Genomic DNA, 17,707 nt, shown 5'->3' with positions numbered 1-17,707 from the left:
TTGAACTCCCAGTGGCTTATTTCTCAAAGAAACTTAATGTACTCCAGAAAATATATTGCAATGCGGAAAAAGAGTTACTGTCAATTATTCTGTCTCTGCAAAATTCGAATTTAAAATTGTCCTGCCCCAGAAACCACTGAGAGTTTACACAGATCATAATCCGTTAGTATTTCTGGCTAATATGAAAAATAAGAACAGAAGGTTGGTAAACAAGTCTGATATTGCAAGAATATGATCTAGAAATTAGACATGTCAAAGGTATGGACAAAATTATAGCCTATTGTTTATCTAGATGTTAAGATTGAAACCCTTCTCGCTTTGCTAGGTTATTTGATAATTACTCATGTATTGTTTTAAACTCTGTAATACACATATAACCTGAAATTCTCCTCCGAAAGTATTTCTTAAAAGGAGGAGGTGTTTGGGGTCACCCTAGTGTGGAAAGGGGTCCAGAAGAGACCCTATGAATTGTGCTGCTATTAGGAGAGAGAGGGGGAGTCGTCCAGTGGGCGAGGGGGGTGTGAAGGAGAGGGATAGGGAGAGGTAGGGGGAGAGGGGGAGCGAGAGAGAGAAAGAGATAGAGATAGAGAGTCTGAGAGAGACTGAAACTGCTCGAAAGATTGATGTTATGGTTCCTCTGCAGAGTGTTCACCTTTCACAAGGTTACTTGCCTGCTTGTACGGTTTCTGCAGAAAGTGATGTGAGGAGCAGGTTGATGGACAGCTGATGTCCAGCATGTGGAGATAAGAAGCAGATCCGCTGGGCCACAGACAGACAAACTACGAGACACACACTGTGTCGGACACTGAACGTGCTTTGTGCACTCACTTAAAGGTGGGGTTTTGGAGGATCGATTGGGGAAATCGCCCAGTGACTCACAGTGTGAAAAGTGCGACCGGTGGGGAATTATTTGTGTGTCCACCCTTGCCTGTGTGATAGTTCCACAACTGAAAAACGGTCGTACGTATGATGGTCATAGTGGGTGACTACAACACGATTTCAGAAGACAACAGGTTAATCGACGGCATCACCTCTCACCTCTCTCTCTCTCTCTCTCTCTCTCTCTCTCTCCCTTTCTATCTATCTCCATCTCAGCAACGTTACACAACTAAATACCATGAACTGATTGAACTCTCTTCATCATCGTAAGATTATATCCAATTACCCGTGGGTTTGAAAGAGCCTGGTTTTGTTCCAGGCTTACATATATATCTATATCAACCCGTTTGATATATTTGTTTTTTTATTACTATAATGTGTAATTTACTAAGTAAAATTATTAGTTTATAGCAATACCACTCTCCAGTGTTTTCCATTTCTGCTGGTTCTTTAACCTTGTCCTGTGGACACGTCCAAAAGTTATGATTTGTCCTGCCCAGTAACCACGGATAGTTTACACAGATCATAATCCATTAGTATTTCTGGCTAATATGAAAAATAAGAACAGAATGTTGTTGAACTGGAGTCTGATATTGCAAGAATATGATCTAGAAATTAGACATGTCAAAGATACAGACAACATTATAGCTATTGTTTATCTAAATGTTAAGTTTGGAACTCTACCCTTATTACGTGGTTATTTGATAATTATCATGTATTGTTTTAATCTGTGTAATACACATATAACCTGAAATTCTCCTCCGTAAGAATTTCTTAAAAGGAGGAGGTGTTAGGCGTCACCCCAGTTTGGAAAGGGGTGACGAAGAGACCCTATGAACTGTGCTGCTATTAGGAGAGAGAGGGGGAGGCGACCACCGCAATCAGAGAGAGAGAGAGACAGAGACAGAGAGACTGAAACTGCTGGAAAGTTTGATGTTATGGTTCCTCTGCTGATTGTTCACCTTTCACAAGGTTACTTGCCTGCTTGTACGGTTTCTGCAGAAAGTGATGGGAGGAGCAGGTTGATGGACAGCTGATGTCCAGCATGTGGAGATAAGAAGCAGATCCGCTGGGCCACAGACAGACACACCACGAGACACACACTGTGTCGGACACTGAACGAGCTTTGTGCACCCAGGTGAAGGTGGGGGTTTGGAGGATCGATTCGGGGTAATCGATCAGTGGCTCACTGTGCGAAAAGTGCGACCGGTGGGGAATTATTTGTGTGTCCACCCTTGCCTGTGTGATAATTCCACCACTGAAGAACGGTCGTACGTATCATGGTGATAGTCGGTGACCACAACAGGACTTCACAAGACAACGGGATAATCGACGGCATCACCTCTCAACTCTCTCTCCCTCTCTCTCTCTCTCTCTATCTCAGCAACGTTACTCAACTAAATACCACGGACTGAATTGAACTCAGTTCATCATCATAAGATTATATCCAATTACCCTGGGTTTGTAAGAGCCTGCTTTTATTCCACACACACACACACACACACACACATATATATATATCTGTATCATTGCCAACCTGTTTGATATATTTGTTTTTATATTACTATACTGTGTAGTTTATTAATAAACATTATTAGATTATAGCAATAACAGACTCCAAAGTGTTTTCCATTTCAGCTGATTATTTAACCCAGTCCCTTTGGACGCGTCCAAAATTGGGGCCTACGTCCGGGGCTTTGAACAAAATTGTGTGGGGGATTCTTTGAATTGATTGGCTTACATTCCCTTATTTTGATTTGGTTGTGTGGTAAAACAGCAGAAATGGATATTGAGGTTTCTATGTTTATGCTGGGACCAACACCTGATGCTTTGGTTGAGGCTAAGAGTGATGTACTGATGGGAATTGCTCGTAAGCTAAAGATTAAATTGACCACTCGCACGTGGAGGGCTCAGGTACAGATGTTAATAACACATCATTATGCAACCGCGGGGAAATTCAAAGAGGAGGGGTGGAGATGTTTCTTGAGGGTAAAGCACTTACTGAGGCTGAGGTTCGGCTTCAGGCAGGTAAAATGCAGTATGAACATGAGTTCTGAGTAAAGAAAAATCAAAACAAAAAAAAAACTGGCGGCTGCGGAAGCAAACCAGAAGAGAGAGGAGCAAAATAAAAATACGGAAATTGTGACTTTAAAGGAGACAGCTCTCACAGAAGAGGAGGTTCAGTGAGAGTCAGTAGGATATTATCCTAGAGGTAGGGTGTTGATGAGGAATGGAGACCACCTACTGTGCTTGCAGAAGAGGATCGTCTTTTGAACATCAAGTGGTGGTCCCGGAAGTTACAGGACTGAAATTTTAAACGTGGCTCATAGTATGTCTTTAGGTGAACACTTTGAATTGGAAAAGCCAGTAAATGGAATTGTGAAGGAATTTTACCGAACTAATTTAAGGAAGGATGTTGTGAACTTCTGCAGGACTTGCCATACCTGTCAGCGTTCAGTAAAAATAATCAGGTGATCCCAAAAGAATCATTTAGGCTGATACCTGTTTTTGGTGAACTATTTTCCAGGTTTGTGGTGGATTGTGTGGGCCCATTGCCAAAGACTGCAGCTGGCTACGAGTATCTTTTAACCATCATATGTGCTGTGTCCAGGTTCCATGGCATGGTGCCCCTCTGGAACATCAAGGTAATAGCACTTATCAAATTCTCCACACAGTTAGTTCTACCTGAGGAAATCCAATCTGACCAGGGTAGAAACGATACATCGAGGACCATCCAGGGGATAGTTAAGGAGTTGAGAGTTAAGCGTATTTTGTCACCTTTGACCTTACTCAGAGAGCAATGGACAGGTCAGAATGTAAGTGTGATCACGTGTTATCATGACTCCGATCCTGCACCAGTGAGCACTGTCATGACAACGGAGGAGATTGTCGTGTCTAGTACAGGAATACCAAGTCATTTTACTGAACTCCCTGTATTTTTCACAAGACTGAGAAAGTCTGATGTTTTGAAAAATATTGATAGGAAAATTCAACATTTGTAGTCAAAGCAGCAAAAACTACTGAAGATTTTAATTAACCGGCATAAAGGTTTATTCCATGATATTCTAAGACCGTGCACGACGCGGTGCATGACATCACAGTAAAGTCAGCCCAGCCCATTAAAAAGCATCCCTACAGAATGAACTTTGAGAAAAGCAAGCTGGTGGAAAAAGAAATTGAGTACATGCTAGCAGCTGGTATTATTCGGCGATCTACCTCAGAGTGGGCAGCGCCTTGAATACGTGTACCGAAATCGGACGGTAGCATGAGATTCTGTACTGACTACGGAAAGTCAATGTCATCACAAAGACAGATGCTGATCCTATCCCGAGAGTAGATGATTGCATTGATAAAGTCGGGACGGCTACGTACCTTCCAGAAAATTGACTTCCTGAAAGGATATTGGTCTGTTCATTTGAATGAAAGGGCTAGAGAAATCTCAGCACTTGTCACACCTCCAGGGCTGTATGAAAATAATAATTTACCTTTCGAAATGAAAAATGCTACAGGAACATTTCAAAAGATGATTAACTCACTAATTAGAGGGTTAGAAAACACAGGGTCTTATTCCGATGATTTACTGGTCTGGAGTGACACGTGGGACGAGCACCCGGCGGCTGTGGGAAAATTGTTTGACGAACTGTAAACTATATTGTGTTATAATCCCAATGCTAAGAGCATCTGACTTTTCCAAACCATAGTCCATAGCAACAGATGCTAGTGACGAGGGTGCTGGAGCAGTATTATTGCAAGAAGGTGCGGATGACATTGAACACCCAGTGGCTTATTTCACCAAGAAATTTAATGTACACCAGAAAATATATTCCACTGTGGAAAAAGAGTTACTGTCCCTTATTCTGTCTTTCCAAAATTTCGAAGTTAAGATTTGACCTGCCCAGAAACCACGGTTTGTTTACGCAGATCATAATCCCTTAGTATTTCTGTCTAATATGAAATATATGAACAGAAGGTTGTTGAACTGGAGTTTGTTATTGCAAGAATATGATCTAGAAATTAGACATGAAAAAGGTACGGACAACATTACAGCTGATTGTTTATCTAGAAGTTAAGTTTGAAACCCTACCCGTTTTAATAGGTTGTTTGATAATTAGTCGTGTATTCTTTTAAACACTGTAATACACATATAACCTGAAATGCTCCTCCGTAAGAATTTCTTAAAAGGAGGAGGTGTTCGGGGTCAACCTAGTTAGGACCCTAGGGGTCCAGAAGAGACTCTGTGAACGGTGGTGCTATTAGGAGAGAGAGAGTGAGGCGTCCAGCGCAATGAGAGAGAGAGAGAGAGAGAGAGAGAGAGAGAGAGAGAGAGAGAGACTGAAACTGCTCGAAAGATTGATGTTATGGTTCCTCAGCTGATTGTTCACCTTTCACAAGGTTACTTGCCTGCTTGTACGGTTTCTGCAGAAAGTGATGGGAGGAGCAGGTTGATGGACAGCTGATGTCCAGCATGTGGAGATAAGAAGCAGATCCGCTGGGCTAGAGACAGACACACGAGACACACACTGTGTCGGACACTGAACGAGCTTTGTGCACCCACGTGAAGGTGGGGATTTGGAGGATCGATTCGGGATAATCGATCAGTAGCTCACATTGCCAAAAGTGCGAGCGGTGGGGAATTACTTGTGTGTCCACCCTTGCCTGTGTGATAATTCCACCACTGCAGAATGGTCGTACGTATGATGGTCATAGTAGGTGACCACAACAGGAATTCAGAAGACAGCGGGATAACTGACAGCAGCATATCTATCTCTCTCTCTCTCTCTCTCTCTCTCTCTCTCTCTCTCTCTCCCCCCCCCCCCCCCCGTTACTCAACTAAATACCACGGACTGAATTGAACTCTCTTCATCATCGCAACATTATATCCAATTACCCCTGGGTTTGAAAGAGCCTGGTTTTGTTCCACACATGCATATATATCTATATCTGTATCATTGCCAACCCGTTTGATGTATTTGTTTTTATATTACTATACTGCTTAGTTTACTAATAAACATTATTATTTTATAGCAATACCAGAGTCCAGAGTGTTTTCCATTTCTGTTGGTTCTTTAACTCAGTCCCTGTGGACGCGTCCAAAATTAGGGCCTACGTCCGGGGCTTTGAACAGAATTGTGTGGGGGATTCTTTGAATTGGTTGGCGTACATTCCCTTATTTTGATGTGGTTGTGTGAAAAAACAGCAAAAATGGAGTTTGTGGTTATTATGTTTATGGTGGATCCAACCCCTGATGCTTTGGATGAGGCTAAGAGGGATGTACTGATGGGAATTGATCGCAAGCTAAAGATTAAATTGACCACTCGCACGTGGAGGGCTCAGGTACAGATGTTAATAACACAGCTTTATGCAGCCGAGGGGAAATTCAAAGAGGAGGAGGGAGATGTTTGTTGAGGGTAAAGCAGTTACTGAGGCTGAGGTTCAGATTCAGGCTGATAAAGTGCAGTATGAACGTGAGTTCCAAGTAAAAACAAAAATACAAAAAAACTGCCGGCTGCAGAAGCAAAAAGGAAGAGAGAGGAGCAAAATAGAAATCTGGAAATTGTGACATTAAAGGAGACAACTCTCACAGAAGAGGAGGTTCAGAGAGAGTCTGTAGGATATTATCTGAGGCCGGTTGTTGATGAGGAATGGAGACCACCTACTGTGCTTGCAGATGAGGATCGGGCTATTGAACATCAAGTGGTGGTCCCGGAAGTTTACAGGGCTGAAATTTTAAACGTGGCTCATAGTATGGCTTTAGGTGAACACTCTGAAGTGGAAAATCCAATAAATGGAATTGTGAAGGAATTCTCCCGACCTCATTTAAGGAACGATGTTGTGAACTTGTGCAGGACTGGCCATACCCGTCAGCGTGCAGGAAATCCTAATCAGATGATCCCAAAAGCACCATCTTGGCTGATACCTGTTTTTGGTGAACTATTTTCCGGGGTCTAAGTGGATTGTGCGGGCTCATTGCCAAACACGGCAGCTGGCTACGAGTATCTGTTAACCATCAAATGTGCTGTGTCTCGGTTCCATTGAATGGTGCCCCTCCGGAACATCAACGTAAAAGCACTTAACAAATTCTCCATACTAGTCGGTCTACCTAAAAAAATCCAATCTAAACAGGGTAGTAACTTTATATCGAGAACATTCCAGGGGATAGTTAAGGAGTTGAGAGTTAAGCGTATTATGTCACCTTTGACCTTACTCAGAGAGCAATGGTCAGGTCAGAATGTAAATGTGATCAAGTGTTATCATGACTCTGATCCTGCATCAGTGAGCACTGTCATGACAACGGAGGAGTTTGTCGTGTCTAGTACTAGAAGACAAAATCATTTTACCGAACTCCCTGTAGTTTTCAGAAGACTCAGAGAGTATGATGTTTTGAAAAATATTGCTGGGAAAATTCAGCATTTGCAGTCAAAGCAGCAAAAATGCTGAATATTTTAATTAACTGACCTAAAGGTTTATTCCGTGATATTCTAAGACCGTGCACGACGCGTGCGTGACATCACTGTAAAGTCAGCCCAGCCCATTAAAAAGCATCCCTACAGAATGAAATTTGAGAAAAGCAAGCTGGTGGAAAAAGAAATTGAGTACATGCTAGCAGCTGGTATTATTTGGCGACCTACCTCAGAGTGAGCAGCGCCTTGTATACTTGTACCGAAATTGGACGGTAGCATGAGATTCTGTACTGACTACAGGAAAGTCAATGCCATCACAAAGACAGATGCTGATCCTATCCCGAGAGTAGATGATTACATTGATAAAGTGGGGACGGCTACGTACCTTACAGAATATTGACTTGCTGAAAGGATATTGGTGTGTTCCTTTGACTGAAATGTCTAGGGAAATCTCAGCCTTTGTCTCACCTTCAGGGCTGTATGAATATCATGTTTTACCTTTCGGAATGAAATATATTCCAGGAACATCTCAAAGGATGATTGACTCGGTAATTAGAGGCTTAGAAAACACAGGGGCATACATATATTGATGTTTGAGTGGTCTGTCGTGACACATGGGAAGAGCACCCTCTGGCTGTGGGAATATTGTTTGAACAACTGTAAATTATATTGTGTTATAATCCCATATTCAGAGCACCAGACTATTCCAAATCATTCTCTATAGCAACAGATGCTAGTGACCTGACTTTCGGAGCAGTATTATTGCAAAAATGTGCGGATGACATTGAACAACTAGTGGCTTATTTCTCCAAGAAATATAATGTACACCAGAAAAAAAACTATTCCACTATGGAAAAAGAGTTACTGCCACTTATTCTATCTTTGCAACATTTCGAAGTTTATATTTGTCCTGCCCAGAATCCACTAATGGTTTACACAGATCATAATCCTTTAGTATTTCTGGCTAATATAAAAAATAAGAACAGAAGGGTTTTGAATTGTAGTCTCATATTGCTAGAATATGACATCGAAATTAGACATGTCAAAGGTACTGACAACATTATAGCCGATTGTTTATCTAGATGTTAAGTTTGAAACTGTACTCGTTTTACACTGTTATCTGATGATTACTCATGTATTGTTTTGCACATATAACCTGCAATTTTTCCCTCCGTAAGAATTTATTAAAATGAGGGTGTGTTGTGGGTCACCCTAGTATGGAAAGGGGTCCAGAAGAGACTATATGAACGGTGGTGCTTTTAAGAGAGAGGGGGGGGGGGGAGTCGTCCAGAGCAATAGAGAGAGAGAGAGAGAGGGAGAGAGACAGAGAGGGAGAGAGAGAGAGAGAGAGAGTGAGAGAGAGAGAGAGAGAGAGAGAGAGAGAGAGAGAGAGAGAGAGAGAGAGAGAGAGAGACTGAAAGTGCTCGAAAGATTGATGTTATGGTTCCTCATCTGATTGTTCAACTTTCACAAGGTTACTTGCCTGCTTGTACGGTTTCTGCAGAAAGTGATGGGAGGATCAGTTTGATGGACAGCTGATGTCCAGCATGTGGAGATAAAAAGCAGATCCACTGTTACACACACAGACACACCACGAGACACACACTGTGTGGGACATTGAACGAACTTTGTGCACCCATGTGAAGGTCGGGTTTTGGAGGATCGATTCAGGGAAATCGATCAGTGGCTGACAATGTGAAGAGTTGCGACCAATGAAGAAAGTTCGTAAGTATCATGGTCGTAGTCGGTGACCACAACAGGACATCAGAAGACAACGGGAAGATCGACGGGATCACCTCTCAGACCCCCACTCTCTCTCTCTCTCCAACGTTACTCAACAAAATACCACGAACTGAACTAAACTGTCTTCATCATCGTAAGCTTGTATCCAATAACCCCTGGGTTTGCAAGAGCCTAGTTTTGTCCCACAGATATCTATATCTGTATCACTGCTAACCTGTTTGATATATTTGCATTTATATTACCGTATTGCGTAGTTTACTAAAAAGCATTACTAATTTATAGCAATACCAGATTCCAGTGTGTTTTGCATTTCTGCTGGTTCTTTAACCCGGTCACTGGGTACGTGACAGTAGAAATAAGTGAGTTATTAACTTCAACATTTCTGCATAACCATTTAAAGAGTTGTTCCGCATGTGCATGTAACGAGAGCCGTATAACTGATCTCCTTCTACCTTGGGCCACGGACTTATCTCCTTCTCCTTGTTCACAGGTTACGGGGGTGAGGCAGAGGAGGGAAAGATCAGCCAGGATTGAATTCCGGAGCAGAGTTGATGGGGCCAGATGGCCAAATTCTGCTGCTGTGTCTTATGGGCATCGATAGGTGTGTGGATCTGAGACTGTGAAGGGTTATGGTCCAGATTCTCTCTCCACAGTGTAACACCCCGGGAAATGTTTCACCGCCAACCTAATGTTCTCTCTGTAGAAGCAGTGTTTGAGTTATGGGGAAAAATAACAGATGCTCTGGAATGAGAGCTGGCTTCTTTGTTTGGAGGGAGGTGAAGAGGGAAGACGCTAGAGAGAAGCGGTGGTAGGACTGGACGCATTGGAGAAATTGTAATTACATGGAGACAGGCGCCGAGATCGATGGAGGATCGATGAACTGAGCTCCAACTTGTGCACATTGACTGTTTAATTATAAGCGGCCCTTAGTATTTTTTAATCTTTCTTATCTTTACGAATCTTTCAGTTAAGACTCACAAATATAATTTCTTTAATCGTATTCAGTGTGCTGTCTGTTATTTCCGGGCATTGAGCTTTAACAGGGTAGCAAATTACACAGCATTTACACAAACCGGGTTTGGGGTGGGTGCGCCGCATCAGTCTCGCGGGTTTGGCGGCACCAGAGTGTGTCTTTCCTGGACTTACGCAGCCCAGGAAAGCAGCCGGAACCTAGACACGTGATCGAGTGATTTTTCGAATAAAATAAATGTCCACGACATAGGTGGACTGATAACCATTAGGTCCCTGGGGTTTATCAGCTCTCAGGAGTCGAGTTTTGATCTCACAGTTGTAAATATTATCATTTCTTTCTCGCTTATTTAGTTTTCTAATGCTTTTGGAATTTATTTCCTTATGACACCTGTTGTGTCATTCATGGTATGGATTATCAACGGGCTAATGATAGATAGATAGATAGATAGATAGATAGATAGATAGATAGATACTTTATTCATCCCCATGGGGAAATTCAACTTTTTTTTCCAATGTCCCATACACTTGTTGTAGCAAAACTAATTACATACAATACTTAACCCAGTAAAAAATATGATATGCATCTAAATCACTATCTCAAAAAGCATTAATAATAGCTTTTAAAAAGTTCTTAAGTCCTGGCGGTTGAATTGTAAAGCCTAATGGCATTGGGGAGTATTGACCTCTTCATCCTGTCTGAGGAGCATTGCATCGATAGTAACCTGTCGCTGAAACTGCTTCTCTGTCTCTGGATGGTGCTATGTAGAGGATGTTCAGAGTTTTCCATAATTGACCTTAGCCTACTCAGCACCCTTCGCTCAGCTACCGATGTTAAACTCTCCAGTACTTTGCCCACGACAGAGCCCGCCTTCCTTACCAGCTTATTAAGACGTGAGGTGTCCCTCTTCTTAATGCTTCCTCCCCAACACGCCACCACAAAGAAAAGGGCGCTCTCCACAACTGACCTATAGAACATCTTCAGCATCTCACTACAGACATTGAATGACGCCAACCTTCTAAGGAAGTACAGCCGACTCTGTGCCTTCCTTCACAAGGCATCTGTGTTGGCAGTCCAGTCTAGCTTCTCGTCTAACTGTACTCCCAGATACTTGTAGGTCTTAACCTGCTCCACACATTCTCCATTAATGATCACTGGCTCTATATGAGGCCTAGATCTCCTAAAGTCCACCACCATCTCCTTGGTCTTGGTGATATTGAGACGCAGGTAGTTTGAGTTGCACCATATCACAAAGTCCTGTATCAGTTTCCTATACTCCTCCTCCTGTCCATTCCTGACACACCCCACTATGGCCGTGTCATCAGCGAACTTCTGCACATGGCAGGACTCCGAGTTATATTGTAAGTCTGATGTGTACAGGGTGAACAGGACCGGAGAGAGTACGGTTCCCTGCGGCGCTCCTGTGCTGCTGACCACCGTGTCAGACCTACAGTCTCCCAACCGCACATACTGAGGTCTATCTATCTATCTATCCTCCTGTTTTCAAAAGGAATACATGTTTTAAATTTGAGCAAAAAGTTATGAAGGCGAACAGACATAAGAAAATGAGTCTGATGAAAGTTTTCAGGTCGAATCGCTAACTGTTTACGAATTTCCATAGGCGATGCCTGGCCTCCTGAGTTCCTACTGCAATTTGTGCGTGCTGCATGCAGATTTCCAGCATCTACAGATTTTCTCGCGTTTCTGAATCTTTCCTTTAGTGGATGCGACCAAAGGGGTTCACCAAAGCACTAAATTGACGGGTATATTGTTTCACATACAAAATGATGGAGGAACTCAGCAGGCCAGCCAGCAACTGTGGGAAAAATACAGTCGATAGATCGGACGAGACTCTTCGGAGAAAACAGAACTGAGGAGTAGATTTATAAGTTGGAGGGGGAGTGAGGGAAGGAGGGAAGCTCCATATGATAGGTGGATCCTGAAGGGGGAGGGATGAAGTACAGATGCTGGGAGGTTGATTGTTGAAAGAGACAGAAGGCCACGGGAAAAAGGGGGAGGAGCAGATTTTCTCTTGTTTGTAAGTTTAACTGTTTTTAAAGCTTTTCATAGTTTGCACGCGGTCCTTCAAAGACAACAAACAACTTGTGCTTCTACTCGCTCACCGGGATCATTTTAAAACCTCCCTGACACACCGCAATGCATCTTTGATCTTGAATAAACCAATGGGAAATCCTAACCGTGGCAATGATTTCAAACAAAAAAAAACAGCAGCCGAACACATCATATCGTCGGCATAAGAGAGCCGGTGACTCCTGGATCCCTGACTCCAAAACAAAGACACCTTAACAAAAATGTTGCTTGAATGAATACTGTGAAATAAACATAAGAAGCGGCATTCTTCTCCCCGAGATCCCGCTTAAAAGTTCTATCACTTCTTTGATATATTTTCCGAATCGATTCATGCAGCCAAACAGCTGAGGGGCCTTTGGCTGACTTGGGCGGTGCAGGCTGTTATCCTGTGGGGCTCAGAATCTCTGAGCAAGCAGCTGCCTGCCCGCAGGGCGAATTCCAACACACACATTCCTCAGGAGAGGGAGCGGCCTCTCTGCTGAAATCGGAGCAGCCGGCTCGGTAGCTTGCTATCAATCAACACTGAAGGAACTTAGATAGATAGATAGATAGATAGATAGATACTTTATTCATCCCCATGGGGAAATTCAACTTTTTTTCCAATGTCCCATACACTTGTTGTAGCAAAACTAATTACATACAATACTTAACTCAGTAAAAACATATGATATGCATCTAAATCACCGTCTCAAAAAGCATTAATAATAGCTTTTAAAAAGTTCTTAAGTCCTGACGGTAGAATTGTAAAGCCTAATGGCATTGGGGAGTATTGACCTCTTCATCCTGTCTGAGGAACTTGGTTTAATATATTGTTTAACCATTCCTTCTCCACGGAATGGAAACAAAATCGATACAGAGATAACATTTATGTGATATCGAATCCCAGAGTGAATTAGTACCGTTAGAGTTGCTGCCCAAAATGCTAAGGGTTTATAATTTTTTTATTTTTTTTTCGTGGTCGGTGCACTGCCCTGATTCCTCCAGGTTGTTACAGCCAAGGGTGTTGATGGGAACAAGGTCCCTCTGCCTATTAAATGCTCCCAATGGCGTTCACCTAAATAGCCTTTGACAACCAAGTCCGGCTCCCGGCCTGCACGTGTGGCTTAGCTACTGACCCCGACGGAACAGTTTCTACTGACAGGAGACGGGGCAAGAGTCTTAATAATTGCCGTTTCGGGCAGATCTGGCTCGTCAGCCGCGGTTGACAGTTCGACTGGAAGGAATTCTCTGCTCTCAAACCTCCGCTACCTTATGGCTGAATCTACTCATGAGAAAGGATTCGATAGTAAACACAGAGGGAAAACTCCGGAGCTGCAGTTCCTAAATTGATTTCAACCCTGACTGGCAACTCCTGAGACGCTGCCGGTGCCAAACTGTATGGATCTCTGCAGATCCTTGCTGTTCATTATGCGCGTGCAGCGAGGCAGCCTGCTACATGGGCAACAGTTTGCTCTCCGTATCGTACTGACCTGGTTTGCGTATCTAGACAGCTGGGGCACAACATCGATGCTCAACTCTGGCTACGAAAGGGACCCAAATAGTCGAGTGTCAGATTGTGCCCCGTGACCCTTGACTGACCCCACACCGCGTCTGTGGGAGAGGGATGCAGCAGGACTGGTAGAAACACTGACATCCTCGGCCTGGGGAAGAGGTGGACACCGCAGCCATGGTGCCACCCACCTGACACAGCTGTCGGGTCTGGCTTTGGTGGCGCTGCAGAGGAGGTTCACCGGGTTGATTCCTGAGATGGGGGGGGGGGGTGTGATTAGACTACGGGGAACTATTGATTCACCTGGGACTGTACTCACTGGAATTCAGAAGATTGAGAAGAGATCTGATAGGTACATATAAAAATATAACAGGGATGGAAAAATAGAGGCAGGAAAGTTTTTTTTTCCCCAGTGGTAGGAAAGACTAGAACGAGGATGCATAGTCTCAAGATTCGGGGAGTAGATTTAGGATGGAGATCTTCTTTCCCAGAGAGTGGAGATAAAGCAGTTGAGCATACCTCAGTAAATATACTTAAGACAAGGTTGGATAGGTTTTTAAATACTAGGGGACTTAAGGGTGATGGGGAGAAGGCAGGCAGGTGGAGATGAGTTCATGGTCAGATTAGCCATGACCTTACTGAATGGCAGAGCCGGCTCGACGGGGCAGTTGGCCGACTTCTGCTCCTATTACCTGTGTTGTTACTTCTTATCTTCGACCGGAGCGGGTCGGACCGTGGGCTGAGGAGGAGGAGCACAACGAACAGGGGAATCCCTGAGGGGCACAAGGTGAAACACTTGCAGAAATATAAAAAGCTGTGTTAACCTTACCTCATGTCCGCATTTATCTTCTCAGTTGATTTCTGGGCCGATCTCACAAGTTCTCTCCTTATTATTCAATCCCAGCTGTCCCCGACCTGGCGCCCACGGATAATGGTAAGGGTCCATCGCATCTAATCGGTCGGAAAAGCTTGCTCGACCCCAAACGTGGGACGGACGTCCTCTCGTTAAAGTCTGCAAGTCCCAGGCTGTGAATTCGAGCCGCCCACGCTCTGCGAGATACGAAGCTCCGCCCAGCAGGTCCCGTCCTGCCCGGGGCAAGACGAGTTTCACCTTAAACGTCCCAGCACAGAGTCACCTGCTCATTCGGAATCAAATCAAAGCCCTTCCCCAGCTCCCTCCCACTTCAACTGTGAACAAGATATGTCAAGCCCTTTGCTAAATAATTGCAGGGAATTCAGCAAAAACTAATCTGTAAATCAATTTCCTTGTTTCATTTTGTGTTTAATTACAGAAGTTTGGCTATAAAATTCATGTTATTTTGCATGCATTTTTTTTTCTAAAAGTGGTCGCGGAATCCCCGCCCCTTATCCCCGCCCCTTAAGATAAGTCATACGGAAGAGGAACTGTCCAAAACGACGAATCGGGAAGGTTCCTTTTCTGGCTCGCTGGGTATTTGCTCCTCTCGCCGGATCACTTCCAGTCGGGTTTCGGGAGTCTGATGTTGGCTGTCTAACTGCTCAGCGGCATGAGTCTCTCAAATATTCGCCGGCCTCCATGGGTATTCAATATTGGGTATCTCCTGCAACTAATAAAGTGGCCACTGAGTGTATGTGCTCGTGGTCTTCTGCTGCTGTAGCCCATCCACTGCCAGGCTCCTCAAGGCTTATTCAAAATGCTTTCATGTTGGGATTTTTTTTTTGAATAACGCTCGCTTTCCAGAGATCCCGCTTGCAGAATCGTTCCTGGCGGGAAACGTCCTGCAAGATCGGGGATGCTGACTGATGTAGCTCAGGTAAATTTCCGCTCGAATTCCCAGGGGATAGACCATGCCCCATTTCACATGTATTTAAATCCAGTGGTCATTAGCGGGGGCAATGGAACTCTTTGCCTCAGGCAGCTGTGCTGAATGGAGATGAGAAGGAATTTCTTTCGCCAGAGAGTGGTGAATCTGTGGAATTCTTTGCCACTGGTGGCTGTGGAGACCAAGGCTTTATGTATATTTAAGGCAGAGTTTGATAGATTCTTGATGGGCCAGGACATGATGTGATTCCGGAGAACAGAGAACATGGAAATCTGCAGCACATTACAGGTCCTTCGGCCCACAATGCTGAGCCGACCAGGTAACCGCCTCTGGAAAATGACTAGAATTTCCCTACGAAATAGCCTTCTATCTTTTTCTAAGCTCCATGTTCCTGTCTAACGCTCTCTTAGAAGACCCTATTTCATCCGCCTTTTCCACCGTCGCTGGCAGTTCAATCCACTCACTCACCAGTTTCTGTGTGAAAGACATCCCTTCCGTACCTACCTGCAAGCACGTTATAACTATGGAACACCTCCCACCATCGCCTTCCCCTTCTGTTAGCTATTTCAACACTGGGGAGGGCGGGGGAAAGCCTCTGTCTATGCACACGTTTAACGCCCCTGATCACCTTATACGCCTTTTTCAGGTCACCTTTCATCCTCGAAGGAGAAAAGGCAAAAGTTCACTCGACCAAACAAGTCAAGAGATTGGGGCTGAGAGGGAAAATTGGATCCGCCATGATGAATTGACGGAGCAGACTCGATGGGCCAAATGGCCTACTTCTGCTCCCATATCATATGGTCTTATATATTCATATGCAACTATGAAGCCGCACTGACTTGTTTTCACAGGAGAGACAGCTCCTTTTCCCCTGGGCTACTGGCGACTGTTTGCGCTGAGACTCGCCCTGCACCTAACGGCACCGCTCATTCACGCAGGGAGCTCAGCGCCTCCCAGGCAAACGGGGAGGATCGGCTTGTCAGCTCGGAACCTGGGAGTGCTAAACAGGGAAAAGACTGAGAGGTTGCCTTGACACCGAAAAGATACGACAATATAGACGACAGAAGTAAAAACGGAAATGCCCCTCTGTCTAAGTCAGGTTCCATGAGGTCATAACATTCGCTTCTCTGTTTGATCTCCATTCAATCCTTCCCCCGTCCCACTTTGCTGTCGGACCTGCTCCACGGTATCGCCGATCCTGCCAGAACGTGAGAGCGGGCTGGAAATACCCTTCTCCCATCCCAGGTCTCCAGTTAATCTTCCCGGCAGTTTTTTGGACTGTGATAGGAAAACGGAAAGCCCAAACATTCCACGCCGAGGACTTCCCGGCAGAACAACACCGCAATTGAACTTTGAACTCTGGAACACCCCTGACCTGTAATAGCTTCGCGCTAACCCCGTGGCTGCTGTTTGCGGCGGCCATGCTTGCACCGTCCGAGTATTGTCATTTACTGGGCTTTGAACCAGATTCACTCAGACTCAGTCCTCAACCCTCCAACGACACCCTCCCCCCTCGCTGCCGAGAGCCAGGGATCGGCAGGGATTCTGATTTCTGGATCATTGGGACCTCTTTAAGGGCAGGTATGACGTGCACAAAAAAGGGGCTGCTCTGAATCCCAGGGGGACCAATATCCTGGCAGGAATGTTTGCTAAGGCTATTGGGGAGAGATTAAAATAGAATTGTTGGGGGTTGGGAACCGAACTGAAGAGACTGGGGAAGAGGAGGTTGGTTCACAAATAGAGAGAGCTTGCAGATAGTGCGAGAGTGAGGATAATAGGTGACAGAGAAGGGACGCTCTCAGACCGAAGGTTTGAGATGTGTCTATTTTAACGCAAGGAGTGTTATGAATAAAGCGGATGAGCTTACAGCGTGGATCACTACTTGGAGATATGATGTGCTGGCTGTTACAGAGACTTGGATGTGCCAGGGCACAGGAATGTTTACTTCAGATTTTAGATGTTTCAGAAAGGTCCGGGAGGAAGGTTAAAGTGGTGGTGGTGTGACAATGTTGATCGGAGATAGAGTTACTGCTGCAGAAAGGGTGGACGCCATTAAGGGATTGTCTGTGAAGTTTCTGTGGGTGGTCGGCAGGATCAGGAAGGGGTGTTACTGGGTAATAGCATTACTGGGTGTTTTTATACACCGCCTAATAGTAACAGCGATATCGAGGAGCAGACAGGGAAACAGATCCTGTAAAGGTGTAATAATAACAGAATTGTCGTGATTGGAGTTTCTAATATCCCAAATATCGATTGGTATCTCACAAAGGGTTTGGACGCGATGGAGTTTGTTAGGTGTGTTCAGGAAGGTTTCCTGACACAATATGTAGAT

The 17,707-nt window shown here is 44.4% G+C and overlaps 1 protein-coding gene across 1 annotated transcript in view; it reads right to left on the bottom strand.

The window, feature by feature from the left end:
- LOC140723908 (uncharacterized) overlaps window positions 1–14,586 on the bottom strand; it is a 98,364-nt gene extending 83,778 nt beyond the window's left edge. Inside the window, exon 1 of the mRNA XM_073038447.1 lies at window positions 14,403–14,586. Coding sequence (XP_072894548.1) covers window positions 14,403–14,407 — 5 coding nt within the window. The 5' untranslated portion in view covers window positions 14,408–14,586. The remainder of the gene's footprint in view (window positions 1–14,402) is intronic.
- Window positions 14,587–17,707: the final 3,121 nt, after the last annotated feature.

Source organism: Hemitrygon akajei, unplaced genomic scaffold (genome assembly GCF_048418815.1).
Source record: "Hemitrygon akajei unplaced genomic scaffold, sHemAka1.3 Scf000146, whole genome shotgun sequence".
Classification (NCBI taxonomy): Eukaryota; Metazoa; Chordata; class Chondrichthyes; order Myliobatiformes; family Dasyatidae; genus Hemitrygon; species Hemitrygon akajei.
Note: the sequence above shows the minus strand (reverse complement) of the source record. Positions and strands in the feature narration are given on the sequence as shown.